This window comes from Uranotaenia lowii, chromosome 1 (genome assembly GCF_029784155.1).
Source record: "Uranotaenia lowii strain MFRU-FL chromosome 1, ASM2978415v1, whole genome shotgun sequence".
In the NCBI taxonomy this organism is placed as follows: domain Eukaryota; kingdom Metazoa; phylum Arthropoda; class Insecta; order Diptera; family Culicidae; genus Uranotaenia; species Uranotaenia lowii.
Window position 1 is genome coordinate 61,898,498 of NC_073691.1, and position 26,180 is coordinate 61,924,677.

At 37.5% G+C, this 26,180-nt stretch overlaps 1 protein-coding gene across 7 annotated transcripts in view; it reads right to left on the reverse strand.

Annotated features, from left to right (window-relative positions):
* The window catches only part of LOC129739384 (protein retinal degeneration B), a 134,698-nt gene that overhangs the window by 17,818 nt on the left and 90,700 nt on the right, over positions 1–26,180 (reverse strand). For 5 of the 7 annotated variants that reach the window (XM_055730809.1, XM_055730808.1, XM_055730812.1 and 2 more), the window contains exons 2-4: positions 15,470–16,434; positions 3,047–3,800; positions 2,620–2,981 (exon numbers count right to left, since the gene is read on the reverse strand). In XM_055730809.1, coding sequence (XP_055586784.1) covers positions 2,620–2,981; positions 3,047–3,800; positions 15,470–15,547 — 1,194 coding nt within the window. In that variant the 5' untranslated portion in view covers positions 15,548–16,434. The remainder of the gene's footprint in view (positions 1–2,619; positions 2,982–3,046; positions 3,801–15,469; positions 16,435–26,180) is intronic. The other 2 variants (XM_055730810.1, XM_055730811.1) reach the window with 1 other exon arrangement.

A 26,180-nucleotide genomic window follows, 5' to 3' on the forward strand; every position in this document is an offset into this window, starting at 1 on the left:
CTCCTTTCAACTGCCTACTGCACAACAAAAATTCTTCGGATTTCGTGGTAGCTGGGCAACAGGTTGAGAAAGTGGAGTGCTTCCAGTATCTTGGCAGCCAGATAACGCCTGATGGTGGTAGCAAGATAGACATCGAAACCCGGTTCTGAAAAACCCGATTTGCGTTTGCGAGTCTCCAAAACATTTGGTGGTCATGCCACATCTCTAATCGAACGAAAATCAGAATCAGAGGGGAAAAACCAAATACGGTATAAGTTTTGAAAAATTTACGTGAAAATGAGAAGAGAATTTTCCCCGAAAAGTGCAAAAATATCGTGCACAAAAGGTGTAGTATCCTCTACATTTCGCTGGGTCAGTTGACGAAAATGGAAGAAGTAAGCATTGGAGCGGTCCGAAATGCGATTCGGAAGTGAAGGGCGTGTCACATCAAATTTCATCACGGAAAAACGCTGTAGAAATTCGCCCAGTTGACCGATCCTTTTGAAAATTTTAGACAGTAAAAAAAAGACTTTTAAACAACTTTTGGCATTTTCTTTTTTCCTCTTTACTCCGTCCATAAGGTCCTGTACAACGTCAGGTTGTAGTTTTTTTGAACAGAAATCCATTTTCTCTTGAGTCCGCCTTCGATTGGACAACTTTTGGGTTCTAACGGAGGGCCTGCTTCATAATCGCCCAATATTTCTCTATTGAGCGAAGCTCCGGCGCGTTGGGCGGGTTCATTTCCTTTGGCACGAAGGTGACCTCGTTGGCTTCGTACCACTCCAACACCTCCTTTGAATAGCGAGATCACGAGAAACGAGATCCGACCAGAAGATGGTCGAGCCCTCGTGCTGCTTCAATAGTGGTAGTAAGCGCTTCTGTAGGCACTCCTTAAGGTAAACCTGTCGTTTACCGTGCCGGTCGTCACGAAGGAGGCGCTCCGCTTTCCGCAAGAGCAGATCGCTTTCCACACCATGTACTTTTTGGCAAACTTGGATAGTTTTTGCTTGCGAATCTCCTCCGGAACGCTGAATTTGTCCTCTGCGGTGAAGAACAACAGTCCCAGCAGCTGATGAAAGTGCGCTTTGACGTAGGTTTCGTCGTCCATTACCAGGCAATGCGGCTTCGTCAGCCTTTCGGTGTACAGCTTCCGGGGTCGTTCTTCCCCACCATGTTCTGCCTTTCGTCGCGGTTAGGAGCCTTCTGAACCTTGTATGTACGCAGGCTGCTTGGTCCGCTGGACGAATGAACTTGCCAAATTCAGCTTTTTGGCGACATTGCGGACCGAACTTCTCTGATCACGTCTAAACTGCTTAACTACGCGCTTTCGATCTTTTTCACTGACGGAGCATCCATTTTAGCCGTTCTTCACCTTCCGGTCGATGGTTGGGTTCTCGAAGTATCGTTTTAGTACTCTGCTGACCGTGGATTGGACGATTCCCAGCATCTTACCGATGTCCCGATGTGACAACTCCGGATTCTCGAAATGAGTGCGCAGGATTAATTCACGACGCTCTTTTTCGTTCGACAACATTTTTACAAATTTACGAAAAAATTGACAGTGATGCATGGCCAACGTGATCTATACACTCTTATCTGATTATAAGCGAAAGCTGAAGATATAATTCCTAAAAATTAAATTTCTACTGCGTTTTTTTCCGTGATGCAATCTGATGTGACACACCCTTTATGGAGAGAAAAGTAGCTTCGTGGACTAATAAAAATTTAGGCGGAAATCGGGTGCGGTGGACAAAACTTTGTACCGGAAAGTTATGCGTGCTTACGCTAGTAAGAAGACTGCCTCAGTTCGGTGGGTATGTGGCCAAGAGAGTGGGATCCCCTCTCAGCATCGTCCATCGTGCCAAGGTAAAATTGGGTCTAAAGAAATATACAAAGTAGAAGAAGTCGAAGCGAAGTCGAAACAAGCTGCTTCCGTCACGAAACGTTGTTTGTAAGCCGCGTGTGGAAGTATTTAGGATAAGTGTGCCTCCGGGTTGTAAGAGTAATATCGTTTGTACGATTCAAGCTGTGAGAATAAGACGACTGTACCTTCCCGCAATTGGACATCTTAAAGGGATTTTTCACGGGCGGGAAATACCTTCGGAGTTGAGTGGCTCTCGACGCCGCGGGTAAATTATTTGAGTCGATGTAGGATTACGTCTTTGACGTCCAAGTCGTTGCGTAAATTCCCAAACGTGTGCTGTGACAGGAAGAGTGAGTCCAGGATAAGCGAAGCACGACGGGCAGAAGTCAGGCCTTGAGTCGTTCAGAACAGTGTTCGTAAATGAGTATATGCTGAGTAAAGCTTCGACTAGATTTAGCACACAAGCACTCATATGAAATCCCACCTTCAAAGGAACTAAAGGTCAGAGGCAAAGACAATAGAACTTCAGAGCGTTGAAGTTATGCGTGCAAATACCATAAGACGCTCATTGTATCTGATAGATTCATTTAACGCTTTTAGATTAAATTGATTCTGAACAATGATACTTTTCAAAAAATGTACATCTCATACAGCAAAAAAATTGTAAATATGATTTTTAGGGATAGGAAAAATGTCAATAATGGAATTTATTTTTTGTTCCTAGACCACCATGCACAGTTCTACAAATAATAATAAGCCCGGGAACGAAGACTCACCTGAAGATCAAAGCTGTGCGCCGAGCCCAGCGGCGAGGGTAGCTGTCCTTTGGATCCGGCCAAATGGGGCAGCTTGTTGCTGCTGCTGGTGAGATGATTGCTCCGCTGGCTGTGGAAGTTTGCATCATCCTCTTCCTCGGAGCTTTCCTCCTCGGAACTGTCACTCTTCGGAACGGGGGGATGTTTTTTCACCTTCGGCGGAGGCTGCAGGATCGGTTGCGCCAAGTTTTTGTGGGAAGACGGAGGTGAAGGGGGAGCTATCGTCGGTTTTTTCATCACCTGCGGGGTCGAATTTTCTTCCGTCTTTTCGATCGAATTGAACTGATTCGAACGGCGGCTGTTGCTTTCGGAATTACTTCGGTCTAAAAATATAAAAAATATGGATTAGTCTTTTTGTGGAACAACCCATTTCTGAACCAACTCTTACCGTCATCCTCCTCACCTTCGCCCTCGATGCCCATCTTTTTCTGCAGTGCCAGCTGTGTTTGCCGTTCGATTTCTCTGATGTCGTCCATAGTCAAACCGAACCATTCGTCCTGCCAAGCCCAGGCTTGCCGATGGGCCCGGACCATCGTTTTCCTGAGGGCCACATCGTGGATGAACTTTTCCAGTTTGGTTTGCATACCCCAGTAGCGGAACTCGACCCGACATAATTTATATGCACACATGAGCGACATGTTTCGGGCGGTGGGTTGACTTTTTCCTTTGACCTCTTCCCAGTATTCGGCCAGCCAATCCTCCCCTAGGGGGCCTCGGTTGGTCTTCTCCGAAACATACATGGTAGGATCCTCGGCCTGGGTGTAATCTGCCCCGGTCAACTGGTCCTTCACTATATCGATGGTGTCCACTATTCGGTTCCGCAGGTCGCTTCCGTTCAGCTTAAACACATTCTCCTGGTGGCCGTTATCGCCAAAGTAGTAGGTTTCAATCTCCAGTGAAAACTTTTCCACAAACGGACAGGTGTAGCGTGTCTTGGTGTACGGGTAGGCATTCCAGGCTTCCTCCTCGACCGTGAGGGCACTCTTCGGCAGCAGCCCTTTGATCCAACCCGGCAGGTGACTGCCCACGTGATAGATCTTCCTGGTGTACTGACCATTTCCGCCCGGCCCATCCTGGTATGGCTCGTTGACGATGATTTCCACCCCGCTGCCAGCGCCTTTGCTCTCTTCACGGCTCTTTTTCTGTGTTTCGAAAGGAAAAAAAAACAAAGAAAAAAAAGACCATCAGCAAAGCGGGGGAGGCAATCAGTTATTTATGTTCGTTGGATCACGCGAGCTAATGGATCAGAACGGAACGGAGAGGAAACGGCATACGAGTTGCATGCAGAAGGTACTTAGCTATACCTATCGAATGGGTCCGTTCCGTTCGGCGAAATAAGTTGTTTGCTGAAATACATAATTAATGAATTGCTCTCCAGAAAGCGAAAGTTATGCTTACACCTATGTAAAATTGCCCCCGGAACAAATGGTGGGCGTAGAATTGTGATGATGGTAATTGAAGAAATATGTTTTAATTAACGGTTATTATTGGGGATATGTGCAGTGCATTTGTACATAAATGCCAGCCTTTGGGGTCATTTGAGTTCAATGACCAATTTCAATAAGGAAGAATGATCAAAACAGGACTCTTTGAAATTGAAAATAAGATCTGGAACGATTTAAGTGTTATGTGACTGATCATTATTTTAAGAAAAATTTATTATTGATATATTTCGAAAGATTTAAAGAAAATTTTTAAAGGTGTCCTACATTCATCCAATCCATCTATTTTTGCTTGAAATTCAACCTTGAACTTCAACTTCATTGGTTCTGCATTCAGTGTCCAGAGTTTGAAATAGTACTGTTAAATTCGAGATGCAATTTCAAGTGTAATAAATTTTTGCTAAAAATTCACCTAACTGATTCTCGAAAAGTATCATAAAGGGTGATACGGTCAAAACTTGGTCAATATCAACTTGACGTATTTCTTTCGATTTTGTATATAAAAAACCTGAACACCCCTCATTTTGAAGGTGTGTGTGTGTGTGTAGAATGTTGCTCCTTTTTGGCTTTCTTACAGAAAGGCATAGCGAATGGTCAGTTGGGGATATCATTAATTAATATCATTAACGTTCTTACCACATTAACTCCTATTCCAGGTATCACGATTTTGATGAATTTAGTATCGAAAAATTGGATTTTTTTTCCTGTAGGTCTGTATATCTCAAAACCAAAAAAAAAACAAAATTGTTTAAAATTTTTCTATTCCATAGAACATATCATGCTTACGTTGGCTCCAAAAAAGGTAGCCATTTGCTCAGCCGCAGTAGCCAGCAATCGCTAAATTCATTACGTAGGCGATCGAAAATTTGACAAAAAGATCATCGAACAAGCATGCTAACCACTTGACCATCAGTGAACGATAGGGATTACGTAGTTCAAACTGAAAGAGTTGGAAACATTTTGATGGTAAATCTCAATCACACTTTGGCCGTTGTCTTTTGGCCGGTTTGACGTTTGTCGGTCCCTTCACAGAAACACTTTTTTTATCACAGCAACACTGCAATGATACGTTCTGGCTCTTTTTTTTACTGCTATGCAGCAAATGGCGGTTCCGGACAAGGCAACAAAAACAACAGCTTTTCTTTCAGATCGGTGATAGGGGGTTAAGAGTAAGTATAGGAATAAGTTCAAAAACTGAGACAGTTCCGCATACGCAATTACTAATTGTGGTTGACTGATTCGAAAACTTTTTGGAAACTCAGTTTTTCATCCAACCGTTTCGAAGAATCAGTATTTAATCAGTATCCAATAAGACTTCAAACTCTGAATTCTGATTCAATATTTAAGTTCATATAAAGAACTTGGATTCGGAAATTACTTCTAGAATTCATATTTAAAATATAAGATTTAGAAAATTAAGATTTCATACACAGAATTCGGAATTCGAGTTGAGATTCCAAAGCTCTGAAAACAAATTCAAATTTAAACTTTATATGGGAATTTCAGTTCAAAACTCTTATTACGTATGAAAATTCAAAGATCAGATTCGGAATTAAGATCCAAATTCAGAACTCAGATCCAGAGTTTATCATTATTATTGAAAACTATCATTGGAGAGTATTCTAGAGCAAATCCAGTTCAAATTGTTGTCTAAATACTCATACTCATGATGTTACAATTTTTTTTATTAGGTTAAACTTTTTTAATAAAGATATGTTTTTTATATTGAGTTTAGTAATTTTTGCTATCGATTTTCTTTAATCATAATCATTTTTATAGATTAATAATACATAATTCAGAAATAAGGAATCCATTATTGTGTCATTTATTTCCAAAGATGATTGACACTCCGTAAGAAAGCCTCCAATCCACTGATAAGTGTATTAAATCGGGTTTTTGATTTTGGAATTCACTCTTCAGTTGCAAAATGCCGTCCAAGGAAGAAGGGCAGCGTATCAAAATTTTGCTCGCGTATCGCGAAAATCCGAGCTACTCGCACGCAAAGCTGGCCAAATCGCTAAAAGTTGCCAAATCCGGTTGATTTGGCAACTTTTAGCGATTTTGTCAGCTTTGTAATTAAATTGTTTGGGGAACGTTTGTCGACAGCCAGGAAGCCTGGATCGGGGGGAAATCGAAAACCGGAAGCCGCTGAGACGACCAAGAGAGTTGCCGGTAGTTTCATGCGAAACCCTAACCTCTCTCTCCGAGATGCCGCAAATAAGCTGGGTGTATCATCTACAACCGTGCATCGAGCCAAAAAACGAGCCGGACTATCGACTTACATGAAGGTAGTGACTCCAAATCGCGATGATAAACAAAATACGACGGCCAAAGCGCGATCCCGGAAGCTGTACACGACGATGCTGACGAAGTTTGACTGCGTGGTAATGGACGACGAAACCTACGTCAAAGCCGACTACAAGCAGCTTCCGGGACAGGAGTTTTATGCGGCAAAAGGAAGGGGAAAGGTAGCAGATATTTTCAAGCACATGAAACTGTCAAAGTTCGCGAAGAAATATCTGGTTCGGCAAGCCATCTGTACCTTTGGCTTGAAAAGCAGCAATTTCATAGCTTCCGGGACTGTCAACCAAGAAATTTACGTGAAAGAGTGTTTGAATAAACGTCTGATGCCTTTCTTGAAGAAACACGGTTGTTCCGTATTGTTTTGGCCGGATTTGGCATCTTGCCATTACGGTAAAAAGGCCATGGAGTGGAATGCCGCCAACAACGTGCAGGTGGTTCCCAAGGACAAGAACCCTCCCAACACGCCAGAGCTCCGCCCAATTGAGAAATACTGGGCTATTGTCAAGCGGAACCTAAAGAAGACCAAAACAAAACTGCTAAAGACGAGCAGCAGTTCAAGGCAAACTGGCTTTCTGCGGCGAAGAAGGTGGACAAGGTGGCTCTACAAAATCTGATGGCAGGGGTTAAGCGTAAGGCCCGGCAATTCGGATTTGGAAAAGCGGAAGCCTAACTGAATATTTTTCCTGAATTTTATACTAATTAAACTTGGAAAAGAAATTTAATTTGATTTTTTAAATAAACGATTTCACCGATTTACACGCGTTTTCCCTTGACCAAATTTTGACCGTATCACCCTTTAGTGTTTATTTCAAGAATAAACCACAAACCAGAAATGAAAAATAAATCTACAAATCTCGCGTGAGCTTTCATTACGTCGTAAGAAACATCTTAAACATGATGCAAAAGTTTTAAAAACAACTTCAAAATTAGTATTTCACATATAGAATATGTCCAGACTACAAATACTCGAAATGGAAAAAAAGTTTCGACCAGTTTATGTCATTTATTGTATTCTTTTTGTAATAAAACTGTTTATTTACATTTTGTTTCATACGACGTAATGAAAACTCACACGAGAAATCATCTTTAGGCACGTCACGGTATATTTTTTTGTAGCTGAATATCTCCTATAAAATGCCATGATTGGGAAAAAGTTCACCCGTGTGCTATTTCTTTTTAAGTTGATCTTTCAAATTTCACTTTTTTCGAGTGAATCAAAATTTATCCGAAAAACTTCAAATTACACTTTTTGCTTGAATATATTACGATTTCTATGAACATTTGCATAAATTTCGGTAGAACTAATTTTTACCTGATGCGAGAAAATTTTTTTTATTAAAATTCACAGTGTAGATTTACTTTTTTTTTTAAATTTACAAATGGTTTTATTCAGGCATTTTACTTATAAAGTTTGTATGTGCCGGGAGTATTTTTCCTAACTTTGTAGATTTACTTGAAACGACATTAAATAGGACTTTTTAGTAACACAATTCTTTACATCAAAGCTTTTTAATGAGAGTGTATTTAGACACAATGCTTAAAATTCTTCAAAATGGTTACAATTATTCAACATTGCATGGTACCTCCGTCAAAATATATTTGTGTTTTGAGTCAAGTATTTTGGGAAAATATCATTTTATTTGAATGGTAAAAAGAGGTTCAGTTCAACAAACAAACAAAATTTCAAAAAAAAAAAAAAACATTAAAATTGATTGTTTCTTTTTTGGTTTTTACTTCTTTTTTTCGTTTGTTCGATACACAAGGCAACAAAATTCACTTTTTTCCGTGGTGCCAAAGGTTTAAGTGCTAATTTTGACATATTTGAGTATGCTGGATCTATTCATTTTTTCATTTATCTATTTTGGAACTGTTTGCATTGAAATCAAATCCACATGCGTCTGCATAACAAAGCCAACCCTCTACTGCATGAATTATGAATAAGTTGAGAAAAGAAATGTATCGATGGAAATAACTTTATCTCTTCTCAGAAATTTACGCCCAACAAATTTGAATTCTTTAGAAAGTGTAAGAAATAAGATAATAAGAATCTCTGATTGAAGAAACTTATCTCTGATTTCTAAAATTATACATGAAAATTTAACCTTGAACTTCAAATTCATTGGTTCTGCATTCAGTGTCCAGAGTTTGAAATAGTACTGTTAAATTCGAGATTCAACTGATTTGAACTGCAAAATTATGAATTACAATTTTACTACGCTATGAAATTAAACAATAAATGTTTTCTTATGTCTATTGATCTACGAACTTTGATAAATAATGAATGGGGATTTTTTTTATTATCTGACGATTTACACCGGGGGTCTTCTGATCTTTCCCAAAATTGACGATTTGGTTGGCATTTTTACGACTTAAAAACACATTTTTTTTTAAGATTCCTAACATTTTTATTTTTCAAGTTAGATTCGGTTAGAGTTTTTTTGTAAATGAAATAAAACCATATTTCAAAGCTCTATTATTCTTCAGCTAAAATCGTAAAATAGCACATCAAAATGCATTGCAATTCAATCAGCTTTTTAAAAAGAATATTTCAAGAAATTTATGTAATTACCTTCAGGGTAAATGTAGCCGACCTTGGCACCTACGGCATGGTTTACCCCTTTTTTTCGACATTCCAACCTTCCTGTTGAGTGCACCATAGAACATCCTTTGAAGAATTTACTTGCTAACTTGCTTAAAGTTCAACAAAAATGTGTTTTCTCTATGGATCTTTCATTAATGTGAGCAAAATGCATGCAAATTATTTACTGCGGTGCTCCAATTACTTGGCCGCCGTACCAATTGTTTGCCGTTTCGATGATCCGATTCTTGGCCACCAGCAATGTGCAATAGATCTTTACCAACAACGCTCAATTGACAGTTAACAGAATCGTTGGCTATTCTGAATATAAGGCCACTGACAGAATGACGTCAACTGAGCGTAAAGTTCTATGCGACGATGGAACACCGGGCTTCACTCATACAACAAAAAGGCTTTTGAAAACATTGATGAAATTTGGTTCGAAGGGAAGCACAAAATAAGCTTTCATTTCAAAAAGTCGGAAATCCAGAATTTCCGCAAATATTTTTTTAATTTTTTTAAACTTTAAACCTTTCACTCATTTAAACAAAGTGATGATTGTAAACACCTCAGGTTGTTTCAGAATATTTGTGTATGAAAAAGAATCATTGGTTTATGAATGACAACCAAACTTTCATCAGGGGGACCGATTCAGAAACGAATTATGTTCGCGAGTGGTTTGAACTTTCTCTTTTTTATGAACATTAAATCCCTTTGATGAAATCTAAACTAACATATTTTGTAAGCAAACTTTTTAAACTGAAAACTTCAAAAAATTTCTCCAATATGTATACAGTTAGTTACTTATGAAAGACCGATAAAATCTGAATGAAGCCGATCAATCTAGGAAAAGTATTTCAGATGGCATGGGCTTATCTAGACTAGCGCAGGTTTTCAACCTAGAGATTTAAAAAAAAGTTGGTGTGGTCCAGCTGCCAGAATATTGAGGTAAAATATCCGTATCTGTCCCCGATTGATTCACATTCCTCGAAATTTTTTAAAGAGATTTCACAGTTCATCGTTTTTGCGAAGTTTTTTGAGACAATTTCATCAAAACAAAAATCAAATACGACTTGAACGGGAGCAACACAGAAAGGTTTGAGCCGTGTCAAATAAACGAATTATTAAAAAAAAAAACGACTTGAACGTGGTTGTTGTGCAAGTGGTATTGTAACGTTGAATTGAAATATCTTATTTTGAACTTTTCTTATCGATTAGATTTTTCCAAATATTGGAAAAATTGCTTAGATTTTCTCAGTTTTTTTTTTGAGAAATTCCTTACTTGAATGCTAACTGGACAAATTCAGGAATGCTAAGCCTAACGACAGATTCATTTGCGACATTTCTATGGTTCTGTGCATCATTATGTGTTGTCATTTATAAATCATTGTTTAAATTATTCCTTTTGAGTTTTCATAGACCATAAGTTGATAGTAAAATACTCTAGGAGACTTGCGATTGCGACACGTAGGGTTATTTTCACTATCAAACAACTATCTTCATATTGTGGAGTTTGGCTTCATAAAATAAGAAATTGAAAAATTCCTTGAATGGTATTTTGAAATTTTGCCCTTTTGAATTTGTTGCCTGAGATTATGAGCTTCTAGCAAGAGCCATCTCGAATGCCCGAGGCGTTGCGCAGTGGTTTGACACGCCAAATAGATGTTAGAATGTAAACCTGGCTAAAACATGTTTTTAATTCGACTCACATCTAATATTTTAAGGAATATTTGGAAAGAAAACTATATTTTCCTGAACTTCCAAATTCTGTTTCCAAGAAAAAATTAGAACAAAAATCCAAAAAAATAAATCTGAGTATATGGTTCCCAAGCAATACTCGCTAACTTTCAGCTACTCAGTTCAGAGTGACGGCTACTCAGTTGTCGCCAAAACCGCACTTACTCAGATCTGACTAACTGCCCTTTTCGCGACTTCTGAGTCAGGGTTACTCAGAATGCGTGAATGATTTCGGAACGGTTTTTGACCGGATTTTTTATGCTGTAACAGTAAAAACCTGTATAATTGTTGGAAAAAATGATGGATTTGTTGATTCAGTAAATAACAAGTCGAAATATTGCACATAAATATTTATTCAAAAAAAAAAAATCGTTATGTCGAACATTTCCATTTTTCTGTATGTCCCCCGCTGGGTTTCGTCTTCTGCGGGACCTGCGGGGACCAATGCACCTCGGATTCGAGAAAAAGTCATCACAATTCCCTGTAAAATGATCAAAATTACGTTATTATAATAAGGTTACCGTTTGAAATATACATTTACCATCTAAATTTTCGAATTTTTTGTTGTGGAAAATAAACAAAGTCGACTGCTTCACACAAACTGATCCAAATTTACTAAGTTTTCGCCTTCAAGCACTCGAATTCGCTGAGTGCCAATTCTCGAGTCGTCTGAGTAGCCGTTACTCGGAAAAACTGAGTCGTTTTCGATCAAACGACGGCTGCACCATACAAGAGGCGATGTCTGAGTAAAATGGAGTCGGGCTCTGAGTATTTCAAAATTAGCGAGTAGAAAACGATTTCAAAACGCAATTAATTATGTATTTTATATACTTAAGTCATAAATTGCCTTCGATCTAACAGTTTTTAGATAAGAAAAACATCTTAAGTCTTGTGAGTTGCTTGATTTCACTTAGTTTTTTTTTTTTATTTCGAACCACTGTGTTCTGTAGTAGACCACGTGGCATTTGCTCGGCAGACTGCAATGCAAATGCTGTTCGCACGCATACCAATGCCATGAGCTAGATGTAGAGGTGGGGATGAACTCGGTTTGCCGTGGTATAGGTGATCGAAAAAACGTAAACATTGTGTGTATTACAGTGATGACGTCATAACATCATCGGGGCTGCAGTGCGTAATACAGTTTACTAGAAAAGTTATCAAATTAACATGATTAAAGTACTATAATACTGAAAATAGTGAACGCTCGTATAAAAGGTGAAACATATATCCTTGTTGAGTGAATTTCCCATCTCAAAATGAGTATTGGATAGCGAGATTCGGTTGTTACAGAACGCGTTTTTTTACCGTGGATTGTTCCGTCGTCGTGGAATAACCATCTTGGAAGATCCTTTATTGTAATCGAGGGCGATTACTTCAACTGATCCCCAAGTTTGCATTTCTCTGTAGAAATTCTTCGACCACTTGCTTCCGGTTCTTCACTTTAGCTCTGATGGATCGAGCAGACTCAGTTGGAAGGCAACGAACGGATGGCAAAGCTGAGAGAAAAAACGAAACATAAAGAATATTGCGATAATGGCCCAAGTTAGAAATACTTACCAGATACTTTTTGCGTTTTCCATATAAACATTGACAAACTCCGTCAGTTCGAAATGCTGGGAGCACACGTATATGCCGGATCCATCCTTACGGCCACAGAACGCGAGCCATTTTTTGCGTACCGCGGGTTCCTTCGGTAGCTGATGAAAACTCACTGCTCTATTTTGCTTCTTAGCGTCGACCTGCGAAATTTTGCAGGATTTTATGCAGCACTTGGTCATTTTTTCATTAAACCAAAGTTATCTAAATCAAAAACTCTTCCGTAATTGCAACCCAAACAACTCTTATGACGTCATTGATGCGAATCAGACCACATTGCACGCACACCAGTCTGAAGATACTGATGTATTTGTGACAGCATCAAAATATCTCCGCACCTTATGTAAAGCTCATGGATACCAATGTACCTTCGATTCATGGTTCCCAAATAGCGATTTTTGCATTTTCAATGCTTGGATATGGCTTTTAGTTAGTCGAATCACTTGTGTTCTCCAACTTATTTCGAAGCTTAAGTTGATAGAAACGGTCTTATCCTACAACCCAATTAGTATGAAGCATTTGTGTGCAGTTTTAAATGAATTTTTAGGGAAAACGTCAGCCCAAAAATACCTCTTTAATGAACATGTATTTTTTCCAGCTTCCAACACTGGTGGTGTATTTCGATTGAAGTTGCATGCCAAAAAAAAGGAACAAAATAAGTTTTAAATGTTTATTCAAAACCTAAATAAATAATCATTCTTTTGTCTTTCTACTATTTTTTGATTTTTTGTCGAGTTTAACTGTAGGCATGAATATTTATTGCAAATTTTTCAAATGAATGTCAGCGTTTGAAATCACATGTAAATTTAACAGTTGCACTAGAAAGGTAAGTTCATCTGATTTTCATACGGTGATTTCCAACATAATTGCCTCGGATGCAGATCGAAAAAAAATTAACTGCTTTAATATAGTACAAACAATTAAAAAATTCGGTATGCACATATTTGAAACAAGTTATTCTCTTCGCAATGAAAACATATTCAAATTTTTTTAGCACAATTTGGACCTGGAAAACATGAAAAGACATGTTGGCATGCTAAGAAAAGGACCATGCCAAAATAGGGCTCACTTACCCAATATGAAAAATTGTAAATAATCTTTAAATAATGTCTAAAAGTACCGTCTGCATCACCGAATATTAATCAATTATAAAATTTCAATGTGTTTTGATGTGCTATTTTATGATTTTCGTTGAAGAATAACAGAGTTATGGAGCTTTGAAATATGGTTTTATTTTATTTACAAAAAAAAATCAAATCGAATCTAGCTAAAAAAATAGACATGTAAGAAATCTGAAAAAAATACATGTGTTTCAAGTCGTAAAAATAAATCAAATTTTCAATTTTGAGGAAGATCTGAAGACCCCGCCCCGGCGCAAATCCGTCAGATAATAAAAAAAACGCAATATAAAAAAAATATTTTGAATATTTTTCCTTTATTTTTCTTTAAAAATTCATTTCGAAATTTTAATTCCTTGGCCGAAAATATACAGTGGGTGAATCTTAATTGAAACAAATATATCATTCTAATTTTTTTCATATCTCAAACTTTGATATGCTGTTAAAAAAATAATCAACAAAATTGTTAACTCTGAAAGGTGTTATCTGTTCCCCTTGTTTGTATTTTTGTAGTAAGAATTTTTAATTAGGATCGTGACAGACAATTTTTGATTAATTGTTTCTAAAAAAACCCTTAATTTAAATACTTTTTTTTTTCAATTTATGGACTCTTTCAAAATAGAAAAATTGAATTGAATTGAATTGAATTGTAAAGAAAATATTTTATGTTTTAAAACTCGGGTTAGAAAACAAAAGAAAGTATTTCGGAAAATGGTAGGGTCAATTAAGATAGTTGTGATCAACATAACTCTTATGTCATGTTAGGTAATAACATCTAGGGTAGGCAATATTTCTAGAGGATTCTAAACACTGTGTAGGAAATAAGGTGTATGATAGCGATAAAAGAAATATAAGTTTTGGTTTAAATTCATTACTTACAATATTACGAATAAATACATATATTGAATTCTTTCGTAATTCATAATAAGAAATTTTCTGAAGAAATAAATGAAACTATTAACTCAAATGTTGCAAAACAGCTTAAGCGTTTATAAGAACTGAGAGAATGAGTTTTGTTGAGGTTTGAGATCCCTGAGCGACTAAAAGAGATAACAGAGAAAGAGAGGAAGAGAGTGATTTCAGGAGAAAGAAATTGATTCAGTTGGATAAATTTGAAAGTGACTGACGCGTTTTTGTTATCGTTAAAAAAGGTGTTTTCATTAATATGAAAAATATTAGTGCGAGTTTGAACAACAAGGCCTTGAGTCACATTCAGGTTTTTTTTAAATGCAAAATTGAAAGAAATACGTCAAGTTGATATTGACCAAATTTTGACCGTATCACCCTTTATGATGCTTTTCGAGAATCAATGAGATGAATTTTTAGCAAAAATTTATTACACTTGAAATTGCATCTATTACTGAATGTAAAACTGAATGAATTTACTATGACGAGCGAGTAGCAAGCTTGAACGCACTTCAGAACAATTTTAAATTCCCAGAGACATGTATTGTTTTATCTGTAATTTATCAAAAACGATAGAATGTCATATTTGATTCATTCGAAAACTTTTTGTTTTCAAACCTTTGAAATTGAATTGAATTGAAAACATTGATTAACACACCATTTTTTTGTGAACATGTTTTAAAAACATTCATCAAAAATATGTTTTAAATGCATAAGGATATTGTCGTCAACTCCAGCTTTTTTTTACCCATAAAGATTTTGTGTAGGATGTTTTTTTAATCATGTTGAGAAAAGGTGATAAATACTTAAAAATAGAATCGAGTTGGTCCAAATGTTCAATGATATGAATGTGATAAAACAACCAAATAAATGAAATAGGAAAAAAAATTACTATACTTCGACGAATTTGGACCATCAAAGCCTGGACAACCATGATTTTCTGACCGGAAAATCGGGAATTTGAAAATGGAAAAGTTGTTGCCAACCTGAATCATAGAAAAAATTATCGAAATGAGACTTGGGTATTTATTGTTCTCCTTTAGTGAGAAACAACGTTTCGTCTGTAACAGTTTCCAGATATGGCTAATACTCATTGGACATATCTTCACGATTGAGGGGACGACACTTACCGCTATCATGTAGAGCTGCGCTATTCGGTACTCGTCGACCGTCAGCGGCAACGGTATTCGATATTCCTTTATCAACATATCGACGACGACGCCAACGACGACAGAGATTCAATTTATTCCACCTGACCCAGTAAAACACTTTTCTCTTAACACAATTTCACCCTCGATTTGCACTGTTCCACATCAATATGTAGCTTACTGCCCACCACTATCAGCAGCAGCAGAAGCAGCAGGAACAGAAGCAGCTCGCGCCACCCACATCTATCTATTTGGTCCAAGACAGAGAGACACTAGCACTGCTGCCGTCGACGATATCATATTTTATTTTCGCTCTTCTAGCCTCTGGTGCTTCTGGTAATAAAGCATTACCTACGATACAAAATTAGAACACAGGGAGGTTAAAAGATTCACGTTCTATTTCGCCTTAAAAGCCAGCCCCCCACCACCTCACAAAACGTAAACCTTTTTCGGGGTTTTTTTCAACCTATGTTTATTTGTTATTCCAGCAGTGTTACACAACACAATGAATGGTGTAACTTTAGGTTCGCAATTTTTCGTACATCGCGTAGCTACACCGATTTGCGTTCAGCAGCAAGCTGGATCGTCGTTGTTTGACAGTCATATTTAAATTCGGTGGCCTTTTGGTTGACAACTCCGAGGAGGCCACTGGCCGACTGACCGAGGAAGGAACGATGCTCTGATTCGGTTCAAGTGGTCCTCCGGTGAGCATTACTTCAATGACATGGTTTTGGCTGTTTATGTTACGTAAGCATCCTTTTTGTTTGGAATTCGTATTTGTATAGCTGAGCTGCTGCATGCAGTTGTTGATTCATATGCCCTGTATGTTGCTCTTTTTGACTGCGTACATGATTGTTTACACTTATTTGCCTATTTGGTGGACTTCTCACTCGTCGAGATTCCCTGTTAGTTAAGCGGCAAATGAGTTATAGACCGGTGGAAAGATACTGTAAGAGAAGAAAACAAAGAAATGAGTTAGTATATCATCAAAAATAACGCACACAGTACATAACTGATAATCAACGTTTTTAAAACATCCTACAAGTTCAGTGTTAACAGGAACGGTGATAATTTTTTAGCATCATTAACTTTGGCTGTTTTTTTCTCAAGCTCATTTTAAACGGATTTCATCTTCAAACATTTTGTTACAATCAAAAGATGATGTTTTTGTTGTCTTAAGTTATCGCTGTCCTTTTTACAAATTAGCGATAGAACTGACATCAGTGGTTCATTTACACGGAAAGATTTTGTTATCTTATGTTGGACATATTTGAATCAGTCTTCTCTCTGGAGCCACTGCATGAAAAATAAATTACAGATCACTCTGATGCACTCGTAGAAAGTACGACGTATTGGGACATGGAACTAAATTGATGAAATTTCGACTAACACTTATTTAGAAGATAAATATGGTATGTTTGGTTGTACAATATAAAAGTTTTAGATGATTACTCAAGCAATCAAAAGTTCCATAAAGAGGTACCATAGAAGTTAAATCAGCTTCTGCAGGTGTTCCTACCCAGGCAATATGAAATCGTAAAATAAAATCGTTGTCAAATTCGTATATCAGTGCCACCTCAATCGAATTCGTAAATTTGTACACTTAACATTCCACAATGTCGTATATCCATCGTAGAAGATATTAAAACCTAATGAAATACTTTTTACGATACCCAATGAAATACGATTTAAATCGGAAAGGACTTCAGGTGAATTCGTAAAGAATATCACGTAACCATTGTCTATCCAATCCAATGTCTTTCCAATATAGCTACAAAGATCTTAACTTTTGAAATGAAGAGTTGATCAAAGCTCCAAATACAACCGAGACACAACAGGGTGTCGACTCATATCTGGTAACAAAATTCCCTGATTTTCCAGTCGTTTTTCCAGAAAATTCCAGGTTTGAAAAACAACCTGAGGAAGCAACTAAAAGTTATAAAAAATATATTTCTCCCGAAAATAAACGCACAGAAAGCATTGAGTCGAGAATACTAATTTATTACGATAATTTTAATGAAAGTATTATTTGTGATATTAAACATTTTAAGATAAGTCAGCAAGTTTGGATCCACTTGTAGAAATTCTTATGATTTCAGCATAACGATTTTCTCTTGCAAGGTATCAGCCTTCTTCTGTGCGTCTTCCAAAATTTTCCTCCGTTTCACCTCAAGCGCTTTTGCTTCCGCTTCTCGATGACGCTTCAACAGCTTTGTTTGATCTGATTCAAGAGATTTTTGCGGCGATCTTTGTCTTCCAAATACAGAGCATGTGAATTTCGAACTCTCTGAATAAGTTTGTAGGAAATTTGGACTGATTTTATCCCTCCAGCGTAAAAAACAGCATTATAGATTTGTCGTTTAGCCACCCTTGATTCTTCACGCATATTTTCGAAGAGACATTCGGAATTTACTGAAAAACCACGTTCAACATTCGCGTTGCTATGTGAAAGACAGCAGATCATTTTGACGATGTTGAAGAATTCTGGACACTTGGCATTTGCTAGCACTCCACTCCAAAAATGATCCAGCCTTTCTTTGCTACGGTCATAATTATCAAATTTATCGCCTCTGGCAATCACTCCGGAATACTGGCGTACTGCTAAATTTGCCGAGGATCCACTAACGCGTCCAGTATCTGTCAATATAGTCGAAGTCTTCTCAAATCGTTTTTTGGCCAATTTGGTATCGCTGCTGATAACTGCCGGATCAAGGCAAGAGGCGGCCTTGGTAAGAGGATAAGTTAATGGCGATCGCTTCATTAACTTAAGTTCAATTGCCTTCAGCATTCCTTTGCATTCAATACGAAATTGCAGAACTTGCTTTTCGCTGAGCTTAGGACATTTTTTCATAGCATTCTCAGTGTCATATCCGAGAACAAAGTCTTTCGATGGTAGATGATTTTTTATTTCATGCACTTCATGAAAAAGCGCGTAAATAACCACTCGCATGCAAAACAAGCCCCGGAAACGCAAAAAAATCAAAGGGATAACGATAATTACATGAGCAACGTACACTGAAGTAAATTTTTAAGCAGATAATAAACTATGACGTTTCAATTTCTTCAAATAAAATCAGGATCATTATTTTCCCTGATTCGTGGAAAAATTCCCTGATGTTCCCTGATTTTCCCTGATGCAAATTGAATTCCCTGATTTTCCCTGATTTTCCAGGTTTTTCCAGGTAGTCGACACCGTGCACAAATACAACCGTGATGAAAAGTTTTTCAAATTAAAATTACCCTTCCGTTCATTTTCAACATCTTTCACCTTATTCTAATCTTCTATCCGTCTATAATCTTTCAATTCTAAATATTCTTTCTCAAAGAATATAAAATTTCACTGATATAGCCGATAAGATAATTTCATAAAATAAAGATCTTAACAGATATAATCATAATCGTATAACAGGTCACTTTACCCACGATATTAATATATGTAATATTACATATGCGATCGAATCAGATTCGTATTAACGGATACTTAGCGTTCGATCACATCACAAGTCTAAAATTCGAAATGTTGTAGTTTTGTCATCGCCCCTGCAATTTAGCCAGTAAATGAACATCGGACAAAATAAAAATGGCAAGTTTAGGAAATAAATAAAGCCGACTGGGTCGAAATCTAAATGTATATTTTATTTTTCAAACAGATTATATAATAATTAACAGGCCCGAAAAAATTAACTTATCAAGGGAGGTAAGATAAGAAGACATTGCGAGGAAAGCGGCCATCACAAGCAGCCGAAGCCTATTTCAATATTTCATAGTGTATTTAATTATTAAAAGTTTTTTTTTTAAATTAAAAATCAATTTAAATCATCAGGAATTTGTATTTATTTGTAGAATTGTATTTCAATCACAATAAGGGGCCGTTCACATACCACGTGGACAACTTAGGGGGGAGGGGGGTATGGAAATGTCCACGCTTGTCCACGGAGAGGGGGGGTAGGGGTTTTGGTCATGTCAACGTGGACATACAAATATTAAGATGTTTAAATCAAAATCTTAAAATGGCATACCTTTCCAGTTTGAGTTTAAACAATAAGTAGCTACTTGAAAGCAAGTGATAAATATGATAATAAGGAAATTTAAAATTTTAATTTTTTTTTATATCAGGAATTTCTTATTCGGTTTTAAAATCAGCCATTTCTATAACAACAAGGCAAAAAGTGGTGTTTTGTAACTGTCAAATTATAGGTATTAAAAATAAAAACTTTTTCAAATGTGTCCACGTGGACATCCGGGGAGCGAGGTAGGGGTTTGCCAAATGTCCACGCTTGTCCACGGAGGGGGAGGAGGGGGTCAAAAATCTCATTTTTCTGACCACGTGGTATCTGAACGGCCCCTATTACGCATAACATGCAACATAAAGTTGTTCGCAAAATCGTTTATTGGTACGAATCGTATAAGACTACATCATATCTCGCATAAAGTGTCGCCTCAACAGCCGATCGAATGTGAAATTACTTCATATCGTACAAGAGTACAACACACCTTCTATAGAATGTGACTTAAGTTGTCAATCGATGTCCAAATTTCTGAACATCGTATAAGACTGCATGGATCTGATGCGCTCTCATCTAGGGCAGAGCTCCAGGCCGCTCCTCCGTATCATAGTTTCGACAGCCTAAAGCATCCGTGATCTGCAAAGAGACCTCTCTTGCAATTCTATGGAATATGACGGTTCGGCATAACTCAGGCCAGTCGACAACTTTCAGCGCACCATCATACCAATATTTGACATGTAGTCAGCTGCTGTTTCGAAAATGTGGTGTATCCTCCAACAGTAATCTCCATGTGCGGCACAACTCTTTGTTGGTCACGACTGGTATTTTGGTTTTATGGTCGGCTATCTGAAGCTTGACTCCTTCCGTTGCAAGGTCTTCTACCTTCTCGATTGTTTCGCCGGTGATCATGAGCACGATATCGTTCGCAAATCCCACTATCTGAGAGCCTGCTGGTAGTTTCAGCGTTAACATCTCATTACACGTGGCATTCCAGAGAACACAGGTCTAAGTATGGAACACTGTGGAACACCAGATGTCAGGGCAGTAGATCGTAACCCGGTTTCGGTTTGGTAGATCAAGACTCAATCTTCGAAAAAGCTTCGAATTATCCTGCGAAGGGCATTGGGAACATGCATCCTGTGAAGCGCGTTGTTGAAGGCATTTTTGACGTCGATCGTCGCAATGGCGCAATAACGTCACGTCACCTGTCATATTTTTTTGATAAGCGCGTTTCACGTACTGTGTCACTATTTGGATGGCGCCTACTTTTCGGCAGTTCACTTTCACTTTCTGTGTAGATAGTTTTTCTGTTGAAGATTACCCTCTCTAGTAGTTTACCAAGACAACAGACAAATGATGGATGCCTTGGAGATTTTGCCGGTTTCGGTAGTTACACAAGCTTTGCATTTTTCCGGTAACGATGTTTACAATGCATGTTTTATTGCTTTTCATTTGAAAATGCGATAATTTAGAATTTAATCCTATTTATCAAATCTCCATAACATTATGGGAGCATTCTGAAGCTTGACTTTGAGGTATGTTTGTACGCTATCCTCCCTTAAGTAGTGAATGCCACCGAACGGCGACTATAAAATCCAGTGGATTTGTAATGAGTTCGTTCAGCCCCGGGTAGAAAGTAGGGAACAGCTAACTTCATCTACTGATAAATATGGATAAGTTTGTTGATTTTTTCGCTGTCCTCCTTACGGTTGTGGAAGTCTTCTGTATACCGACATACATATATTCACATCGTTTGGTCCCATTATTGGCTGGGTCCATATGTTTACAATATTGCTATGTATGTACCTAGTGCCGATTGTAACATTGAAAGTCGCTCAAGTCTGGAGTGTGCTGTAAGCTGATTATGTCCTTATATAACTTGAATGTTCCGGTCGTTCTTTTCCATTGCCTGGCAATGCTGGATTGGTGGTAGCAAAATGTCAGCCGTTCATCATCGACATAACAATGAGCGTTCAGCAGTAGGAGGTATAACTAGGTATAGGAACGTGGCAAACAACCCGTGCGTTTTATCATCATCCTATTCTGGTCCTCGATGGAGAAAAAGTGCCCCACTGACTGCACCTTCTCTACTGCACAGTGCGCGTCCGCCGTTATTTTCTTGCTCATGGCGATGTCGCCATTAGATTAAATATGGAACCTCCGGCGTTACAACACAAATATCCACCCAGCAGCAGCTCGGTGGGTTTTTTGGGCGCGGAAAAAATAAACGGAAATCAGCTTGCACACGTAACGTCATAACAGTTAGTCAGCCGGTTTACATATGTATATGTGGTGTGGCCCCATGTGAATTGTATCGTGCCTTCGCTGAATACACCGGATCTCCATCCAGGCATATATGGACGATGGTCACGCGACTAAGCCAGCTGCATTTTATATCTATCCACAACAAATAGCTACCAATTCCGGTGAAAGTCCGTAATCTCTAGAGTGGAAGATTGGAACGACGACGATGGCGCATTCCAGAACGAACCAAATTGGTCGCCCCGGTTTCAAGGCTACGGGCGACTAATGAATGTATTATCCGATTAATTAGCTGAATGCGGTTACCTGACTGGTTACATCCCGAGCAGACTTTGATGCCCAAAGCGATAGCAAACTGATACCAAAATGTGCTGTTAACAGCAAGCTGTGAGCAAAATTTGCTGTTGATTTTTCTGCGACTGCAAAATTAGGCATAATTAAGGCATCGAAAATTTCGATTTGACAGCAAACTCAGACCAAATTTAAGTATCAACAGCAAACAGCAAGCATAATTTGGCATGAAATATTATTGATAGCAGAATTAGGCATAATTGAGGAGTCCAATTATTTTTATAATTTTTTTTACTAACCGCGCCTTAGATCGATGACATAGTGTGCGCGAAAAAATGTGAACGAGAACGCGGCTCGAATTGACCGCGTTCACCAATACGCATCGGTTCGCGCACACTCTGTCATTTGCCTTAGTAATCATAAGTAATTCATTCAAAGGGAAAATGGAAAACAAGATTGGAATGGTCACATTGTTGAATTATTGGTGAAAACAAAATTCCAGGTAAAAAAATTATGAGATTCATATTCAAATATTTTTCTCCAGTAACAAACAGTTGTTTTAAAAATTTATATTTATATTGGTTGTTTTACAATTTTGAATTATGAAGCGTTTTGCAGGGATCTCCACGCTTCTTCCATCCCTTGTTCCTGCATGTATATTTTGCATTTTCATCGTATGGTTGGCCTGGCCGTAGAAGTATCTACAATGCATGTTCTGTGTATCAGATTCTTTGTTGTAAAGAAAAATGAAGAACGCAGTTTTTCATTTTCCAGGATGCACACGAAATTTGGTCAGAAGAAAAAGAAATCAAAATTCCGAGTACACGTTAACCTTGTGTACATGATACTTTCAACATGTACGTTTAACAATTTTATCAAAAATTTGAGCATCCGAACATATTTCCCAAATTGGGTACACAGCTAGCATTGAGAAGTTAAATTTCCCAATTTCAGTATATTTGTTTGTGAGTGTAACAACGTAAACAAATTATGTGTATGTCGCAGAAATCGTTCCGAACGTTTGTTTTGATCATTTTTACCCTGAATCTATCTGTTTTGTGCCAATTATTGCGTGAAAAACAATGGCTTTGGTTTCCGACTGGCCTGTGAATGTTTCCCGTTTGCAAATAAACCTACCAACCAACTCAAGCATCATGAAAACATCTTTCCGGACTAGTAACGGAATGTGTTGGGATATTTGTGTTGGGATATTTGTGTTGGGAAGAGTTTCCGTAAACAGATCTGTGGCAACATCGGCAGGAAGTGGACTTTCGAGTTCTGGCTAATGTGGTACTCAGCTTCGGTCGATTGTGCAAGCAAGAAAATGTGACCTGTTGTAACGATACAATCGGAACCGCTGAAAAGTCCATGGGAATGTACTTCAATCATGTGCGTCGTATCTGAAGGTTTGGTTATAGCAAGTAACTTTTCTATTTTGTCTTTCAATAACTATGTAAAATCAATGTTATTTTTACTTCTACAAAAATTGCAGGCATTGAAGTTCATTACGGAGTGCTTGTTTGGATTATTGTTCTTACAATGCTCTGCAATCTGGAGAACAAAATAGATTGCTTCGAATTTTCCGGAAAGAGACATCGTGGTACGCATTGAACAAGCTCTTTTAGGGAGGACCGGAAAAAAATTGACCGAGCTAGACGTTTGTCAAGTGAAAACCGACCTTAAAAAGAGGAGTGACTTCTGTTCCGGCACATGCAACAGGATCTCAAAAGGAAGATTTCTCCCCAAGAACGGTGAAGGAAAACAATTTGAGCTTCAATTTTAAGGTAAACAAACAGCAGAATTTTTAAAATAACGCCAACTAGCAGTATGGTAAAAAGGAGCAAAACGAGAACACTAAGAAGGTAAAAAGTAGCAAAACGAGAACACTAAGAAGGTATTATGATTATGTGAGTTTCTTATAGTGACCTTTTTAAATCACTAAAAAAGTCCATTTCGGATGCGACTAGAAATTGAAACAGTAAATAATAGCTAGTGGATTTTTTTTTAAATATTTTTGTGGGATCGAAAGAGAGGTAACTCTTCGATTGAAAAAAGAGACAATTTGGAACACAGAAAATTGTGCTTCATTCTTTTTATTTTAACAATAGCTACATTCGTTGGGAAGACGAATGCCTAATCCGCTCCGAGTGCTTATTAAGTCCTCATTTCCCCAATCTTATTTAAAATGTTCGGCTTTAATAAATTGCTTGTTAAATATGCTTAAAATGAGGTTCCAAGGCCAAAAGGGTATAAGTTAAAAAATGATTAATTTTGAATGAATAATGCCAAACGATTTTTTTAGATTTTTTAAATTTTATTTTCATACTTCGAAGTTCGGACAATCATTTTACTAGAACTTTTTTCCAGAATTAATTCAACACCTTTTTATTTAAAGTAAAAAACCTGGCTCCGCAAATCGGGTTTAGTTTGAAAACACATTTTTAAGGCCTTCACAAAGACTAAAATCAACACTTTTGGAATTGAGTGAAAACTTCTATAGTTGTTTAATCATAACAGTGATAACAAATACATAAGTAGAGGAGCCAATATTTACAAAATATATTTTCGAAGTTATTACTTAAAAACCTTTAGTAGACAAGTTTTGGCTTAAAAATGTTCTGATATTGAATATGTCATTTGCCTAAAAGTTCAAAAGATTTGTGAACTTCTATAAAAGTTGCTTATAAAATTAAAACCACACATTCGTAAAAAAAATAACCGACATGATAAACGTTATACACGCTGCATAAGTAAAGGCGATTTTTATAAGGTTTAAATATTTATCTCATACTAGCTGACCCGGTGTGCTTTGCTACACCTTTCAAAATCAAATGATATTTTCAGAAATTATTCAAATTTATATTGTTTTATTGGCATTATTTTAAATCAAATTATAACATAATTTATAAGCAACCGCTATAAAATGAGAGCTGCAGCTGGAGTTTCGAATTGTAACACAAAGATAACTTAAATAATATTCTTAATCTTGCTTTATAAATTTGTTTTAAAGATCTGATAACTATAATATGTCTGGAGGGTCTCAAATTAATCGTACGCAAACAATCTAACTTATAAAATATGGTTGTTTTTTCTTGATATGTTCTGGATTTATGCTGAAAAACTGATAAGAGGGCCCCTCCCCTGTCCTTACCTTCACCCCCTGCTGAATGGAGGTCGTGATTTTTAATAATCATAACTAATTTTTTCGTTCCCAAAAATCCTCTTAAATCAAATATAGTTTCATTGGTTGGTAAGTTTATAACAGCTTTACAACAAAATTTATATGGAGCCTCCTCCTTTCTTCCTCTCTCTACACTGTAAAGCGTAAGGATCTATAACAATCGTAGAAACATATCTCGTAACCAAGTACCTTTCCATGCCATATTAGTTTCCATTTGTTGGCTTCGTTAGCATAAATTGAGAATTGCTGTTGTAGTTTTTGAGTTATGCTGTAAAAATTGTATGAAACTCCCCTTCCTCTTTCCTTTCTCCCCGCTGGAAGAAGGAAGGGGTCTCAAACAATCATTAGAACATGCCACGTTCCCAAATACCCGCCCATGCCAAATTTGGTTCCATTTGCTTAATTAGTTTTTGAGTTGTGTAAAAAATTGTAAAAGAGGCCCCTCCCTCCTTAATTTCTCCCTACTGGAAAGAGGGATGGGTCTCAAATAACCATAGAAATATTTTTCGTATCCATATACCCTCCCATACCAAATTTGGTTCCATTTGCTTTATTAGTTTTTGAGTTATGTAAAAAAAATATGAAAGAGGCCCCCTCCCCTTTTCTACTGGAAAGAGGGAGGGGTCTCAAATAATCATTGAAATATTTTTCGTTTCCAAATACCTTCCCATGCCAAATTTGGTTCCAATATCTTGAATATTTTTCGAGTTATATGAAAAATTGTAAGGTAGCCCCTCTCCCCCCTTCCTATCACCCCACTGAGAGGAGGGAGGGGCACCTAATATATATAGAAATATTCCTCGTACCCAAATACCACCCCATGCCAATTTTGATACCATTTGCTTGATGGTTGCTCGAGTTATGCAAAAAATTGTCTTTTGTTTGAGAGGCCCCTCCCTCCCTTATTGAGAGAGGGAGGGGTCTCAAACCATAATAGGAACCTTCCCCTGCC